The sequence below is a fragment of the Suncus etruscus genome, chromosome 15 (genome assembly GCF_024139225.1).
Source record: "Suncus etruscus isolate mSunEtr1 chromosome 15, mSunEtr1.pri.cur, whole genome shotgun sequence".
Lineage (NCBI taxonomy): Eukaryota > Metazoa > Chordata > Mammalia > Eulipotyphla > Soricidae > Suncus > Suncus etruscus.
The window spans coordinates 26,574,698-26,590,946 of NC_064862.1; the positions used below are offsets into that span (position 1 = coordinate 26,574,698).

The window sequence follows — 16,249 nt, forward strand, 5'->3', positions numbered from 1 at the left end:
AAATAAGGAGAGACCTGATACATTTCATGAAGGACAGAGCATATAACTTTTAACACTTTTCAAATGCAGAATCTACAACAGTGAAGACAAGTCTCTTCTATTTTCAATCTGAAGGTTTAGCAGGAGTAATATTGACAACACCCTGATTCTTAAAAGACTAGGGTCATCTGGGACTGGAGAGACAGTAGAGGGATTAAGGGGTTGCCTTACAGGTATCTGAGAGCCTGACCTCAATTATGGTCCTCAGAGCACCAGTAGTAGGAGTGACCCTAAGCACAGAGCCAGGAGAAGCCCCTGAATACCATCAGATTTGGCTCCCAAAAGCAAAAATCTGAAAAGCCAGTAGTAGCTTTTTGGTGGGGGAGCGGGTGGGTGGGGTGAGTGTGGCCGTACCTTTGCAATGCAGTGCTCTCGGAGTTTACCTCCGTTTGGGTATCACATCTCTCACCCTGGAGCTCTGGAGGCCGGAATTCAGCATCATCAATGGGCGGGAGATGGTAACTCTGCCACCACTTATCCGAGGACTCTGGGTTCAGGGGCCGAATCCCACAATATAAGGCTGTCTCGCTGACCTCTGCCATCAGAGGCAGTCTTTGGCCAACGAGGACAGTTCTGTCATCCATAGTAGACAACGGAAGTTCTAGCCCATTTCCATAGAGGGCTGGATTCACAGGGACAGATGGCGGGTCCAAACTCTCCGTTTCCTGGCCCCGTGGCTGAGGGCTGAGTGTTGGCGGCAGAGGTGAGATAGGGGAATGAGGTGAATCCATAGGATTCAGATTCATTTGCTTGCTTGTATTTCTGGAAGGCACGGCCATTTGCTTATCATACTTCCTACTGCTAGACACCTCTATGGAGGAGTCCATCCCTGCCAGGCCTAGTTTCTGTCCCGGTGTGTCCTGTTCCATGCACAATTCTTCAGCCACAGAGGGCCTATGGTGAAATGGTATCAAGGGTCTCTTTTGCAATTTGTCTCCTTTTTCCTGTCTTTCTGCTGTTTTGTGCTTAGAAGAAGCAGGAGGTGGTAAAGATGAGGATGATGATGGTCCGGTGCTGAACCCTGGCTGAGATATTGTGGAAGGTCGATTGGGTCCTACAGCACAACGTTTTAAAAGTTTATGCCTGAAATGAGAATTTAGGTTAAGTCAACAAATATATGAACATAATAGCATCATTATAACATTATGAAAGAGATGTCTGATGCGATTTCCTAATTTTAGGAAAGGTTAGATAACCCAATGAATCAAAAAGGACTCCAAATGCTAACTATATTTAAAATGACTAAAAACCACAGCCAGTTCTGATGAATTAAACACATTCAAGATATGAGGAGAAGGTTAGGACTTAAGAAATATCAACAAATACAATGCTGCTCTCACTGAACTAGTGACCTGAAAAATTGCCCAAATTTTCCAATTTGATGGTGTTCTCAGATACTGTATTCAGACTGCATCTTAAAGCCACAAGTAATGAAATATTTTGCCAAGAAAAACATAATAAAATAGTCTCCATTTTTTTTAAACAAACACTGTTATTAACTCCAATAAAGAATAGTTTATGTCTTGTAAACTGGGAATGAAATAGCTTGCAACTTACTCAAAAACTAATAAATGAAGGTCAATGTTTAATAGTCTAAATATACTAAGAATCATATATGCCACCGCTAACTGGGGCAGAAAGTATAAAAGATGAGTTTGTATCTTAGACACACATTAAAAGGATATAGAAACAATAAGGCAAATATCTTCTATATACAAGTGCATGAGAAAGATCTACAGGAAAGGCAAATATGCTCACATCCTAATAAACTTTCTGGCAAGCATGGTTGTGAAAAATTGCTTAGTAAAGGCCCACTAGCTGATACCAGGGTTGAATCTGTATCACAAAGTTATATAGCAGGTCAGTTAGTTTCTCCCAATATATAAATCATTACTAGGGGGGAAAAAAAAGGCAAGATCTCCGGCTAGTGTAGCAGTAACTCTTTGAGGCCACTAGGGTGGCATTAAATTACTACTGCTTTGCACTAAATGATGCCCTAGTGGGTAGTAAAATGGATTTGTGTGGCATAATGGGATGGTTTAGTGGGACAACAGGATGGCCACCATGCCCCATAAGGCCAGTAAACAATGAAGAGAGGACCATCCCATAATGGGGTGGGTAATTCTATAGGAGATTGTATGAAAACACTCTTGCCAGATATGTGCTATTCTCTGCAAACCCCCACCCTGACCCATCACCATCACCCAATACTGGCTTTGAAGAAGATATCTCTACACAAGGCCAAAATCATGCATTAGATCCTCAATACACAATACAATAGTAAAAAAAAAATAGTGTGTCATTTAAAAATAACTCAATCATATCTTTTAAGGCTATCTACTTTATATTTGTAGCCCACATCCTAAAACTAAAAGTCTTTTTCCATTAATTTTTCAAATTTAGAATTTTCTCATTTTTCCATGGTGGTTTCTTCTAAGTAAGGACTTTTTGCCAAGTAAATAATCTTATAAAGCCAGTTTTCTATTGTGCTATTTACCTACACTGTGAAATGGTTAGAATTAGTATATATATAACCAGTGGGAGAATATCATTGCCCAACTCTGAACAGTAAAGGCCAGTCACCAAAGCAGGCAAGAAGATCCTGTATGGAAAGCTTAATAGATGTGTGGGCCAGTGACTGACAAAAACCAGAAGCAAAGTCAAAGAGTGTAGAAATACATGAGGTTGGAGAAAAGTGGGGGGGGGGGGGGGAAAGAGAAATACATGAGACCAAAAGAATAAAGCAACATGTGACTGAAAAGATATTTTAAAGAAAGTCATTGTGAAATGCAGTAACAGCTAAGAGAAATAACTAAATGACAGCATTTCTAGGTAAGTGGAAAACTAAATAATAAAAATAAATGTTAAAAATGACTACAATGGGGCCAGAGAGATAGCATGGAGATAAGACATTTGCCTTGCATGCAGAAGGACAATGGTTCGAATCTTGGCATCCTATATGGTCCCCCGAGCCAGGAGTAACCCCTGAGTGCTGCCGGGTGTGACCCAAAAACAAACAAACAAACAAAAAAAGACTACAACATGGGGCTGGAGATAGTAGAGCAGGTAGGGTGCTCGCCTTGCACGCAGCTGACCCACTTCAATCCATGGTATGACATATGTCCCTAGGAGCAAATCCTGAGTGTAGAACCAAGAATAAACTCTGAGTAACACAGAATGTGCACCTCCCCTAAAGACCATAAAAGAGTACCTAGGTTTGGGAGAAATACATCAGCCCTAGAGACATCCCAAAATAGAGGGGAAGAAAGGGGAATACAGGGAGAGAGAGAGGGAGAGAGGGAGGGAGGAAGGCAGGGAGGGAGGGAGAGAGAGAGGGAGAGAGGGAGGGAAGGAGGAAGGAAGGAAGGAAGGAAGGAAGGAAGGAAGGAAGGAAGGAAGGAAGGAAGGAAGGAAGGAAGGAAGGAAGGAAGGAAGGAAGGAAGGAAGGAAGGAAGGAAGGAAGGAAGGAAGGAAGGAAGGAAGGAAGGAAGGAAGGAAGGAAGACATTGGAAGCTATTCTAAATTCCCCACTAATTGATTAATATCCAGCAAAAGCTCAGAAAGGTAACTGAACTGGACATTACTATCTGAGGGGCTAGAGAGTACAGAAAGAAGGTCAGGAGGCCGCCTTTCCTCTGTCTACCCAGCTTAGATCCCTTGCATAGCATATATATTTCATTCCCTGAGCAGAGAAGACTGTTCTGAGCACAGCTGGGTATTTCCTCACCCTCTCTCCACAACAATAGAAACAAGCCATTTGAGAACTCTCATGAAAATCCATGCCAGTAAGAGTTTAACTCTTCTACAGAAAACAATGTGAGGTTCTAGTCAAACAACCAAATCAGCTGTTGGATAGATGTTGTATCAAACACCCTGTCATTTATCAAAAACTTCACCATCACTCACTTAACGATCCAAAGATGGCCTATGTAACCCAGATTCTGTTAGTTCAAGACAATTTAAAGGTTTATTTTAGTAAGATTGCAAGAGGTGATCTTATCAAAGGAATACTTTTAGTTTATAAGGCAATTCAAGAAATCTGTCAGTGCGATTTTTTTAAGGGGGACACAAAACGACTCCAGCTCATCCTGAGTCCTGACAATAAAACCATATCGCTTGCATAGACCAAACTTGTCCAAACCAAAGGAAATAGAAGCAGTGGAAGAGAGACCAGGACATAGCCACAAAGCCCTCAGCATTCCCCTTATGGGGTCTGCCTTTGCACCACGTACCGAGAGCAAGAGCAGCTGACTCTTTGGGTGGGATCCACAAAGTCCCAAGTAGCAGGATTGTTAGTAGGCTCTTCTTCAAGCGTTGGAGTTGACATCTGAGTCCTCCTAGAAATATGACAAATGACTTGTGTAAACAGCAGATAACAGTCAGGCCTCTGGGGAGAAGAGACATGTCAAAAGACATGTATATTTTACACAGTGATATTATCTTAGTTTGGAGCAAGCCAAAGAGCTGCACAAGGGTTTGGAGAGAAGAGCTTTACGGGAAATACCTGTTCTATACAGTGTATGAGTTTCGAGCCAGAGCAGTAGTACAATAGGAAACGTCTGCCTTGCATGGCCGACCTGGGTTTGATCACCAGCATCCCAGAAGATCACTCGAGAACAACCAGGAATAAGCCTTGAGCTTATTCCACACCACACAGCATGGTGTGGCCCCAAAACAAAACAAAATTTAAGTCTGACAGGCTAATTTTTTTTTTTTTTGGGTCACACCCGGCAGTGCTCAGGGGTTACTCCTGCCTCTATGCTCAGAAATCGCTCCTGGCAGGCTTGGGGGACCATAGGGGATGCCGGGATTAGAACTACCGACCTTCTGCACGTAAGGCAAACACCTTAACTCCATGCTATCTCTCCCCCAGGCTAAATATTTTTAAAATATTTAAAAAATACTTTGTAAGTGATATATATACATATGTATATATTCCATATATACACCATATACATATGTCTCAAAACAAACATCTATTTGTATTAATATTTGTTTCTTTAAAAAGTCATCAATAGGGGCCGGCGAGGAGGCGCTAGAGGTAAGGTGCAAGTGCTAGCCAAGGAAGGACTGCGGTTCGATTCCCGGTGTCTCATATGGTCCCCCCAAGCCAGGAGCAATTTCTGAGCACGTAGCCAGGAGTAACCCCTGAGCATCAAACAGGTGTGCCCCCCCCAAAAAAAAACAAAACAACAACAACAACAAAAAAAGTCATCAATATATTGGGCCAGAGAGATAGCATTTGCCTTGTATGCAGCCAACCAGGACAAACTCTGGTTCAATTCCCGGCATCCCATAAGGTCTCCCAAGCCTGGCAGAAACTATTTCTGAGTGCAGAGCCAGGAGTAACCCCTGAGCACTGCCGTGTGCCCCCAGCCCCAAATATAAGTCATTAATATGGGGCCAGAGTAACACTGAGTAACTCCAAGCATAGGACATTTCTCTTGCACACAGCTGACCTGGGATCAATATCTGGCATCTTCTACAGTTCCCTGAGCATCATCAGGATCAATTCCTCAGTGCAGAGTGAGGAATAACCCTTCAGCATTGCCAGATGTGACCCCACCCCACCCCAAAACAATTTTAAAAAATCACCAATATTTTTACAAATTTGTGAACTAGAATGTTTAAATCATGCTGAAACTTTTATTTTTATTACCATTTATGGACAACATTCTATTCTGTAATATGAACTAAAATACAAGAAAAAATATCTCGGGGCCGGTGAGGTGGCGCTAGAGCTAAGGTCTCTGCCTTGCAAGCCCTAGCCAAGGAAGGACTGCAGTTTGATCCCCCCGGCGTCCCATATGGTCCCCCCAAGCCAGGGGCAATTTGTGAGTGCTTAGTCAGGAGTAACCCCTGAAAAAAAAAACAAAAACAAACAAAAAAATATCTCTCCTGCATGTCATTGGTAATTGAGAATGCAAATTAGTCTTCCATCCCATAGTGACCACTTTTGTGCTGCAGAACTTGCTGCAGCTCCTACTGTAGATGTTTCATTGATAGCTCTGCACAGACTTCTTTTGCTCTTCTCCTTTGCCTCCCCTTCTTGGGGTCTCACTTCCCCTTTCTGTGTTGCTAACAGAGGTTATAAACTATTAGATCTGAAAGAGGTGAAAGGTTAGTGGCAATAAAAATCAAAAATGTTTAATAGAAGGGAAAATAAAAAACTGAAAAATTGTCTGGGTGGAGCTGGAGTAATAGCCTAGCAGACAGGTTATTTGCCTCACACATGGCTGACCCAGGTTTGATCGCCAGCATTGGCATAAGATATGGTTCCCTGAGCACTGCCTGAGTGCAGGGCCAGGAGTAACCCCTGACCACTGCTGGTGTGACCATAAAATAAATCAAAACAAAAAATTGTCTAGGCACTGCAAATGTAAGTGAAAATGTTTGGATCCATTTATTTTAATGGTATCAATTTTAAATGACTAGAGATGTCTTTAATTCTAAAACAGGACATATAAATTTTCTTTGCAATTCTTTTAAAATTTATCTAGTACATTCTTGCCACCAACCTGTCTAGAATCAATCACTTAAGAAAATAAATATGGGGGCCAGAGAGATAGCACAGTGGTAGGGCATTTGCCTTGCAAGCATCTGACCCAGGACCAATGGTGGTTCAAATCCCGGCATCCCATATGGTCCCCCATGCCTTCCAGGATGATTTCTGAGCACAGAGCCAGGAGTAACCCCTGAGCACTGCCAGGTGTAGCCCCCCCCCCAAAAAAAAAAAAAAACAAGAAAGAAATATGGGGCATGAAATTATTAAGTCCAAAGGATAGGCTTTAAATTTATAATGTTGAAATCTAAATAGTAGTACCTGAGATATTTAATTAATTACTAAGTATGTTCTTAGCAGATGCTGGCCACAGCATTTCATATTCATTCTGTTCCAGTGAATTAAGACATAATTTACTTGTATCAGATAAAAAACAAGTTGTATCAGTTCAGTTATCTCAAATATAAAAAGCTGAATGTATAAATGCTCGTGTAAATAAAAATGTATTGATTAATGTTTGTCATTATCATGTAAGTAAAATGACCACTAAATTAAATTATCAAGTCACTAAAATGATTCTTCTAAGAATCAACTCACTTCTAAAAACATGTTAAAGAAAGAGGAAGGGTAAATGGCAAGAAAAGAAAAAAAGGGAGGCAGGGAAAGAGAGAACAGGTAGAAAAAGAAGCAGCTCAGGAATATATCACTTATCACATAAGGTCAATGTATAAAGAAAACACAGTGAAGGTAAATGCATTCATAAATGAGCAAACAAAAGAAAACCCTCAGATAACTGTCTCTAAGTTATCTGCACTTTTAAAAAAACCAGCAGATGAACATCATGCTAATCTTGAAATAGTAGGCACTTCAAATATTTTCTGGATAATCAAATTAACTAACTCTTTATTTTAACATCTTTGGTTTAATTTTTATCCTAAATAAAAAAAAATCCACTGGTAAATTACTAGTTTATATTTTACTATATTGGATCAGGATTGACCTTTTTCAAGTAATACTGAAATAAAATAACCATAAGAGATGTTCTAGGCATGCAAAAACATACTTGGCCCGGGTTCTGTTGAGGATGCATTCCTTCCAGACTCGATGGACCATGTGATTGTGGAGTTTTGGAGGAATTTTCCCCGATCTCTTTGGACTGTGCATAGTGATCATCCCTCCATCCTGTGACCCGAGGTGACCGACAGCGCTCTGAGTACCTCCAGTATCACCTGCAAAAGGAGGAGAATTTGGAATGGCAGAATTTTCTGAAAATAAACAGAACATAGATACTTTGAACTGATGAAGGTCATTTCCAGGTGGCTTTGCCCATATCTCCAGGGAAAATAGCTACCTGAAATCCTAAGTTTGACTTTATCAAGGGTAAACTTTTACAGAGCTATTTCTGCTTATCAGGGTTCTGAGAACTTTTTGAACTTTTTGTTTTTGGTACCATAACAGGCAGAGTACGGGGGTACTACCCGATCTGTGTTTGAGGGTCCCATCTGGTGACCACTGGTACCAAGCAATACCATTGGTACCAAGATTAAACCCAAGCATCTCACATGTAAGACCCTAGAGAATTTTCATACAAGACAGCATTAAAAATAGTGTTTTTAATAGTTTTGAAGCTTTTTATTTATTTTTTATTTGGGGGGACACATACCGTTGGCAGTCAGGGTTTACTCCTGACTCTGTGCTCAGGGATCACTCCTGACAGGTTTCAGGAAACTATAATACCAGGATGGATCCCAGGTCTGCCCATGAAAGACAAGTGCCCTCAGGCTGTACTATTTGGCTAGCCCTGTTTTGAAAAGCCCAATGCCAGTGCAGTACAGTTCCAGGTAGAAGCGAACAGTAGAGGGAGCTTCACTCTCATTTAGCTGACTGGTTGTGTAACTGAACCCTGTGTTCTGGAGAAAGAATTTAACAATACAAAGCATTTTAACGAGGTCAAATATAAAATTTACGTGGAACTACTTGTCCTTATGCCTGATACCTTTGTTGTTTGCTTGTTATTTTGCTTTAGGACCACACTTAGCAGTGCTCAGGGGTACTCCTGGCTCTACCATCAGAGATCATCTTTTGTGAGGGCTTCAAGTATGATGGTGGGGAGGGGAATTAGAGTCTACACTCTATGGGATGCTAGGGACTGAAGCTGGGTCTGCTGTGTGCAAGACAAGTGTCCTCTGTGCTGTACTACTGCTCTGACCTCTGTCTGACACCATTTATCAAAGTGTAATAGTAAAATATTGAAAGAGGTTTTCTCAACATTTTTTAACCAAAGATTAAATATCACTGACTCCTTTTTCTCTGATAGATCCACTCAATTTTCCCCACTGTAGTTGGTATGTAATCCATTTCTTTCTACTCTGTTCAAGATGACTATTGACAATATTGGCTTTTGAGTCTGAGTGCCATATTACATCTATCTCGTACAAGACAAATGTTGATCCATTTCCAGTACGGTATTTATTCTATTTTGATTACTTCCATCTTTCTCACTTAAGAACTAAATAGTGGGCTTTATTCAAACAAACCATTATACAAAATATCTTAATCAAGCTCAATCACCCTAAAAACTCCACTCTTACCTAATAAAAAGAAATAATAACCAATTAATATCCATGGTACCAATCAACAACTCCATTAAATGTGTTGGCTAGGTTTAGCTTAAGTTTAAAAAGAGGTGAAGAGGAAGGATAGCCTCATGCTTACATTCTGAAGGACTACAGTTTTCTTATTTCCGTTAAGATTGTTATATTACAAATAAAATAAATTAAAAGAAGAAATTTGTCACTACTATTTATCTTTAAGCTCCTTAGTTGATCCATGGTGCAAAATAAGTAATTTCAATATTACAACAGACTTTCAACTGTCTATTTAAAAACTAGTCAGAGTTAAGAAATAAATAAAAGTTAACATAGTCCTTCACTTTCCAAAAAGCAACTTTTTATGACAAATGTGAATATGGATTTTGTCTCATGTACATGGAATGTTGGTACACTAATCTCTAAAAAATAAGAGAAAGACTCATGTATACAGTATAAGTAAATTTCACCAAAACTGACTTGCCTTGTGGTCAGAGAGATATACTAGTACAGTGGGTAAGGTGCTTGCCTTGCACAAGGCTGACTGACTTAGACTCCAGGTACTGCAGGTGGTTCCCTAAATCCTCCAAGATTAAGTCCTCAGCACAGATCAGTGTGGTAAAAATCCAAAACAAACTGAAACACAGGTTGACTTGCAAATCTAGGACCTGGGGACATTTCAGGCAGGCAACTCATTCTCCAGTCGCCAAGAAAGGCAATACTCTTATCTGTCACCTGGAGAACTGCCAAGCTCAGGAGGAGGCTCTGTGAGGAGGTCCTGAACGATAATTCATTATATCTGATGTAAAATGTAGACGAATTCATTTTATGAAAAAGACACTAGTTGCTTTATTTAATTTGCTTGAGGAAGCTAGCGAGGGGGTATCAGGAGAATTATTTTACCTAATGGACAATGACATATAATGCTACACAGGGAAAAATGGAAAGATGCAGATACTTAAGAGCATATTGGAACTAGAAACAGAACTTTGTTTCAGAAATATAAAAATTTAGGGTTCTGAACTGATCTGACCTCTGTCAAAGCAACATGTATAAATAAAGCAGGTCTTCAAGTTTAAGCTAAATATGAATTTCACTTAAGTGCAAGACAAAGATATATAAATAAAAATGGATGACAACTTAAATGACGACAGATGTCTGAAAGACTAAACCCTAATATAAAATTTAAAACTTTAAACAATACTATATGTTCCCTATGATTTATGTAAGAACATTTTTGCTTCTCTCACTTTCTTTTTCATTTTTTTTTTGTTTGTTTGATTGGTTTGGGGCTACACCTGGCAGCGCTCAGGGTTACTCCTGGCTCTGCACTCAGAGATCACTCCTGGCAACGTTGGGGGACCATATGGGATGCCAGGAATCAAACCAGAGCCCGTCCTGGGTTGGTTCCATGCAAGGTAAATGCCCTACCTGTGCTATCTCTTCTGACCCCACTTTTCATTTTAAACTAGTTTTTTTGATGGTTTAGTTTTGTTCCTCTCTCTGAGCTCAGGAATCACTCCTTATGAACTTGGGGGACCAAGCACATTACCCTCTGTACTATCCCCCTTTGATAGAGAAAATCCTGGCATGGGGCTCTATTCAAGCCTTGGCTCTGTCTTCTGGAGCTGGATACACAGTCTCACCATCTAGCAGCACAGCTCTGAGAAGCAGAGGATGCATGTGCTGTCCAGTCTGTGCCTCCTGACAAGATCAGAGTTCCTCTTGGATAACTTTAAAATGTGTGCTAAAACTGAAAATCTGCATTTTATTTAAAATGTTTAAAGTATAATCTGTACACTGCTTTATTATTTATATGCCAAATTAAAAAATTTGGAGGGGTGTGGTGAGAATAACTGAAATCTAGTCTCAGGACTGGAGAGAGAGTACAGAGAGTGAAGGCAAAGCACATGCCTTGCAAGTAACCCACCCAAGATCAATCTCTGGTACCCCATATGGCTCCCTGAGCACCTACTAGGACTGATACTTGAGAATAGAGCCAGGAAATAAGGCCTAAACACTGCTCAAAACAAACAAACAAAAAGCACAAATAACAACAAAAATGAAAACAAAAAAGCATGGAATCCCTCCTAACTTTGTAAGTTTATAGCAACACTATGACTAGATTTCCAAGATCAGTGTTTACCTAGTCACCAACTGCCCATTGATAGCAATTATCCAATTCCTCCCCTTCCTAATTCTAGTTCTCAGCCCCAATAACCACCAGACTAATCTTTGTTGAGTTATTTCTATTTTTCTTTTTTCACTCCTGTTGCTGGTAAGGTAACACATTTAGGACAGTGTCAACATACGTACTCTAAATATATAAAGTATATATCTCTCGAGGCTGGAGAGATAGCAAAACAGTAGGGTATTTGCCTTGCATGCAGCCAATCTAGGATTAACGGTGGTTCGAATCCCGGCATCCCATATGGTCCCCCGAGCCTGGCAGGAGCAATTTCTGAGCACAGAACCAAGAGTAACTCCTGAGTGCTGCCGGGTGTGGCCCAAAATCCAAACAAAAAAGAAAAAAAGAAAAGAAAAAAGAATACATCTCTCCACAACCAAAGTGCTCAAGACCTTCCACCAATGACACTGTTCTTTCTACTCAGCCTCTTCATTTCCCATTTTGCCCAATTTGGTAATCTCAGTTCTGTAATCCAGGCACTAGGGTGTTCATCATTATTACAATATCTATTTTCTTGTTTGTTTCTCTGTTACACAGCACTTTTAAGCATACAACTTAATGCATATTAACAACCCTGTCAAGAAGAGTGATGTAAAACAGGAAAAATGACATTTAGAACAAGTTTGAAAATCAACTGAGGTCATTACTATTAAAAGTGACAAGTTTTGAAATTAATTTCAAGCATAAAATCTTCACATTTCCCCTAATGTTATTTACTGAAAATTTATAGAATATTTCTTGAAAATCCATTTTGTATCAAGCACTATACTATAAATTTTAAAATGCTGTTCCATCAAATCCTCACAAAAACTACCATATATGTGTGTATCGTGCTTATATTCTTTTTTTAAAGTTTAGCAGCCAAGACTTTACTCTGTAGCTCCTGCCAGAAAAGTCCACATTAAATTCCTATAAAATAATCTCAATTCAGCTCAAGTGTGACAAATAGCCTCTCCTTAGTGGCTAGACTGCCAATTACAATGAGCTCAACTATACCAACAAAAATTTTAATATAGTAAATACACTAGTCAACCAAGAGAGCACAAACCCCACCCAATTTAGCCAATCTCTAAAGTTTTCCACGAAAGAAAACTTGTCTAAGTTGTCAAATTTTCACAAGTAATTCATATTTATCATTAAGACAGATTACTGATAAGAAACAAGCCTTAATTTGTGTTCTAAGATGCTAGTGTAACTTTATCATCCAAAAGAGAAAGAATGATCCAAGATGTGTCCCTGATGAGCAATAACCAATCGACCAAGCCAAAGGCAAAGGTCTGATGTAGAAACTTCCCGGCAACCAATATAATCTGTCTCTTATTCAGAGGGTGAGAGTGGAAACCAAGTGCGTGAGTGGCCAAGAAGGAAAAAATATGTGTATATGTGAAGAACTATAGAGAAATACCTAAATGGTTCTAAGAAGGGGAAAATTAAAATTTCAAGGGACCTAAACTTTGCTTTAACTTCTCCATTTTTAAAAACTCATGATTTTCTCCTCAAATTCAGTAGGACAATTGCTGAGGCGGTTGTCCCCCAGGTGGGTGGCTGGTACTCACCGACGACAGCTTGTTCCGGCGAAGTGGGAGGGGTAAGAGGCATGCCACAGTTACTTGGGTCTTTTACACCACCAAGTCCCTGCTGCCCGACTGTAATTTGGCCTCCAGTACTGACGATGCTCTGAGGAACTGGGATGTCATTCTGAGAGATCAAAACGAAGGCTGAAGGATAGACCATTCGAACACCACCTGGAAAAAAGGAAGGGAAATGTCACACAAGACCTCTCAGTAGGCACTGCTGATAGTGCTCAGTTTCATTCCAACTTAACTGCTGTTTAAACATGTTGCCCCACATTATGACAACAGCACCTGCAAAATAGGGGCCACTGGTTTCAGGCAAGATCAGCATAGACCACTGCAATCAAGAAAACTAAAAAATGAGAAACTGGAGATTTAAAAAAAATTGGGATGATTATCTTTTTAAATTGAGTAAGATAAAGATAGAAAAAAGTTCCTCGGGCAAAATACTTCCACTTACCTACAATTACTTCTACTGCCACAGGGAAATCATCATCATATCCCAACTCCTCCTCCTCTTTCGATTCTTCTTTCTTTTTCAGCACCATTGGGTAGAAATACTGCCATTCCTCGATTAATTTACGAGTAGCTGGATCTGACATCTTGTATGCTTGGCCTGTTAGCGTCCCATTTAAGCCATAAGGACTCACCAGTACTAAGGTAAAAATAAGTATGCCATAGGTATGTCATTTTAGTATAAGTATAATATCACATAATGTTTAATATTTATTGTTCTTTGTTTTCTGACTTCTTTTATTTCCTCTTTTGATTTTCTTTCTTTTTCTCACATGATGGGGATCAAAAAGTCTCATTTATGCATAAAAACTACTTTACCACTGTGCCACATCTAGGGCTCCACAATTCCTTTGAAAGTAGAGCTACTTTTTTCCCAGCTTCTTATTTTAGTGTTTTTTAGTTATGTGACTCTTAATTCACATCAATTATTACAGAGAAAACCAACTGGGTGAACTATAATACTATCAGACAGCTCTACCAACATATGTCATAAACTGTGTATCCATCACTACAGACATTTATATATTTAGTGATAGCTTAAACAAGACAAAGACCTTGTCTTCAATAGCAGAAGGAAACAATTCCCTAAGTCCCTCAACTTGCCTAGAACTTGTACACACTTGATGCTGCGGGAATGAAAAGGTGGAGCACCAAGTGAATTTAGCTGATCACTTTAAACTTACCCATCAAGCCAGTAGCCAATCAAAATAGATAATTGGATGGCAGGGAGTGGAAGATTGAGGCCCCCAGTGCCCTCTCCCTCTACAGAGGGCCAGGCAAGAGGGCAGAATCAGGTGGGTTCATGCACACCTGGACAGTGGACACATTCAGGCAAGAAAATATGCTGAGCATGGGGCTCAGGACAAGGCAGCAAGCAGAGAATTGTTGGAGTGCAGTCTGGGAAAGGCCCAGCGGCATTTGCCTTGCAAGTAGCTGACCGAGGACCTAAGGTGGTTGGTTAGAATCCCGGCATCCCATATGGTCCCCGTGCCTGCCAGGAGCTATTTCTGAGAAGATAGCCAGGAGTAACCCCTGAACATCGCCGGGTATGGCCCAGAAACCAATTAAAAAAAAAAGAAAGAGAGAGAGGAAAGAAAAGGAAGGAAGGATTGAAGGGAGGAAGGGAGGGAGGGAGGAAGGAAGGAAGGAAGGAAGGAAGGAAGGAAGGAAGGAAGGAAGGAAGGAAGGAAGGAAGGAAGGAAGGAAGGAAGGAAGGAAGGAAGGGAAGGAAGGAAGGAAGGAAGGGAGAGAGGAGAGGGAGAGGAGAGGAAGGGAGGGAGGGGGAGGGAGGGAAGGGAGGGGAGGGAGGGAGGGAGGGAGGGAGAGAGAGAGAGAGAGAGAGAGAGAGAGAGAGAAAGAAAGAAAGAAAGAAAGAAAGAAAGAAAGAAAGAAAGAAAGAAAGAAACAAAGAAACAAAGAAAGAAAGAAAGAAAGAAATAAAGAAAGAAAGAAAGAAAGAAAGAAAGAGAGAAAGAAAGAGAGAAAGAGAGAGAAAGAGAGAGAGAAAGAGAGAGAGAAAGAGAGAGAGAAAGAGAGAAAGAGAGAGAGAAAGAGAGAAAGAAAGAGAGAAAGAAAGAAGAGAGAGAGAGAGAGAGAGAGAGAGAGAGAGAGAGAGAGAGAGAGAGAGAGAGAGAGAGAGAGAGAGAGAGACAGAGAAAAGCTTTCACTGGAAAGTAATGCGGAGCAAGATCCAGTCATGGAACACTGGAGGTGAGTAGACAGGGTGGGAAGGGAATTAGAAGCCATACACAGGAGGGGGCAGTGTCAGGCACATACAGGACCAATAACATCATATGTGGGTGAAGGAGAGGCCTGGACTCTTGGGAATGGACCTGAACTCAGCTACTTAAACTATACAATAAACTCTAGCTTCTTCATCTTCTGAGTATAAAACTCAGAATGCAAAATATTTCAAAGAATTTAATACAACTCCCAAGAACCCACCAGTTTGCTTTCAAGAAAGCACTCTTACAATGGTTCCTGAGATCTGCTAAATATCCAAGTAATTAAAATATATACATAAGGGGCCGGAGAGATAGCATGGTGGTAAAGCATTTGCCTTGCATGCAGAAGGATGGTAGTTAAAATCCCAGCATCCCATATGGTCCCCTGAGCCTGCCAAGAGCTATTTCTGAGTGTAGAGCCAGGAGTAACCTGTGAGCACCGCCAGGTGTGACCCAAAAAACAAACAACAAAAAAATACACACACACACACACATACACATACATATATATACACACATAAACCTTTAGTAGCAGAAAAATCTCAAAATATTAAACATGAAATATAATATTAGAGATATAGAAATCATAGCTGAATTAAAATTTTAGTTTTTGTTTTGTTTTGGGGCCACACCCGGCAGTGCTCAGGGGCTACTCTTGGCTGTGTGCTCAAAAATAGCTCCTGGCAGACTCCAGGGACCATATCAAATGCTAGATCTCAAACCCTGGTCCATTCTGGGTCAGCTGCGTCCAAGGCAAATGCCCTACTCCTGCTGTACTTCACTCTGACCCTTGAATTAAAATTCTAAATTCTAAACATTAAAATTTAATAGCAATTTTCTATCAATTTACATTCCTAGAATCATGGAATAAATCTGGGAATGATTCATTTCTATGATCTGTCAGTTAAAGATTTTACTCTCTTTTCTTTCTCTGAATAAATGTGGAAATGATTCATTTCTATGATCTGTCAATTACAGATTTTACTCTCTCATCTCTCTCTCACTTTTTCTCTCTCTCACTCTCTCTTTCTCTCTCTCTCTCCTGGGTATCCTCAAACGAGTCTCCGTTCATGATGTGGCATACACTCACTGAACTACCTAGAAGGATTTATTTACAC

General features: G+C 40.3%; 1 protein-coding gene across 1 annotated transcript in view; it reads right to left on the reverse strand.

Annotated features, from left to right (window-relative positions):
* MED13L (mediator complex subunit 13L) overlaps positions 1–16,249 on the reverse strand; it is a 135,893-nt gene that overhangs the window by 44,026 nt on the left and 75,618 nt on the right. Inside the window, exons 4-8 of the mRNA XM_049788762.1 lie at positions 13,352–13,546; positions 12,874–13,062; positions 7,605–7,770; positions 4,272–4,376; positions 394–1,122 (exon numbers count right to left, since the gene is read on the reverse strand). Of these exons, the coding sequence (XP_049644719.1) occupies positions 394–1,122; positions 4,272–4,376; positions 7,605–7,770; positions 12,874–13,062; positions 13,352–13,546 (1,384 nt within the window). The remainder of the gene's footprint in view (positions 1–393; positions 1,123–4,271; positions 4,377–7,604; positions 7,771–12,873; positions 13,063–13,351; positions 13,547–16,249) is intronic.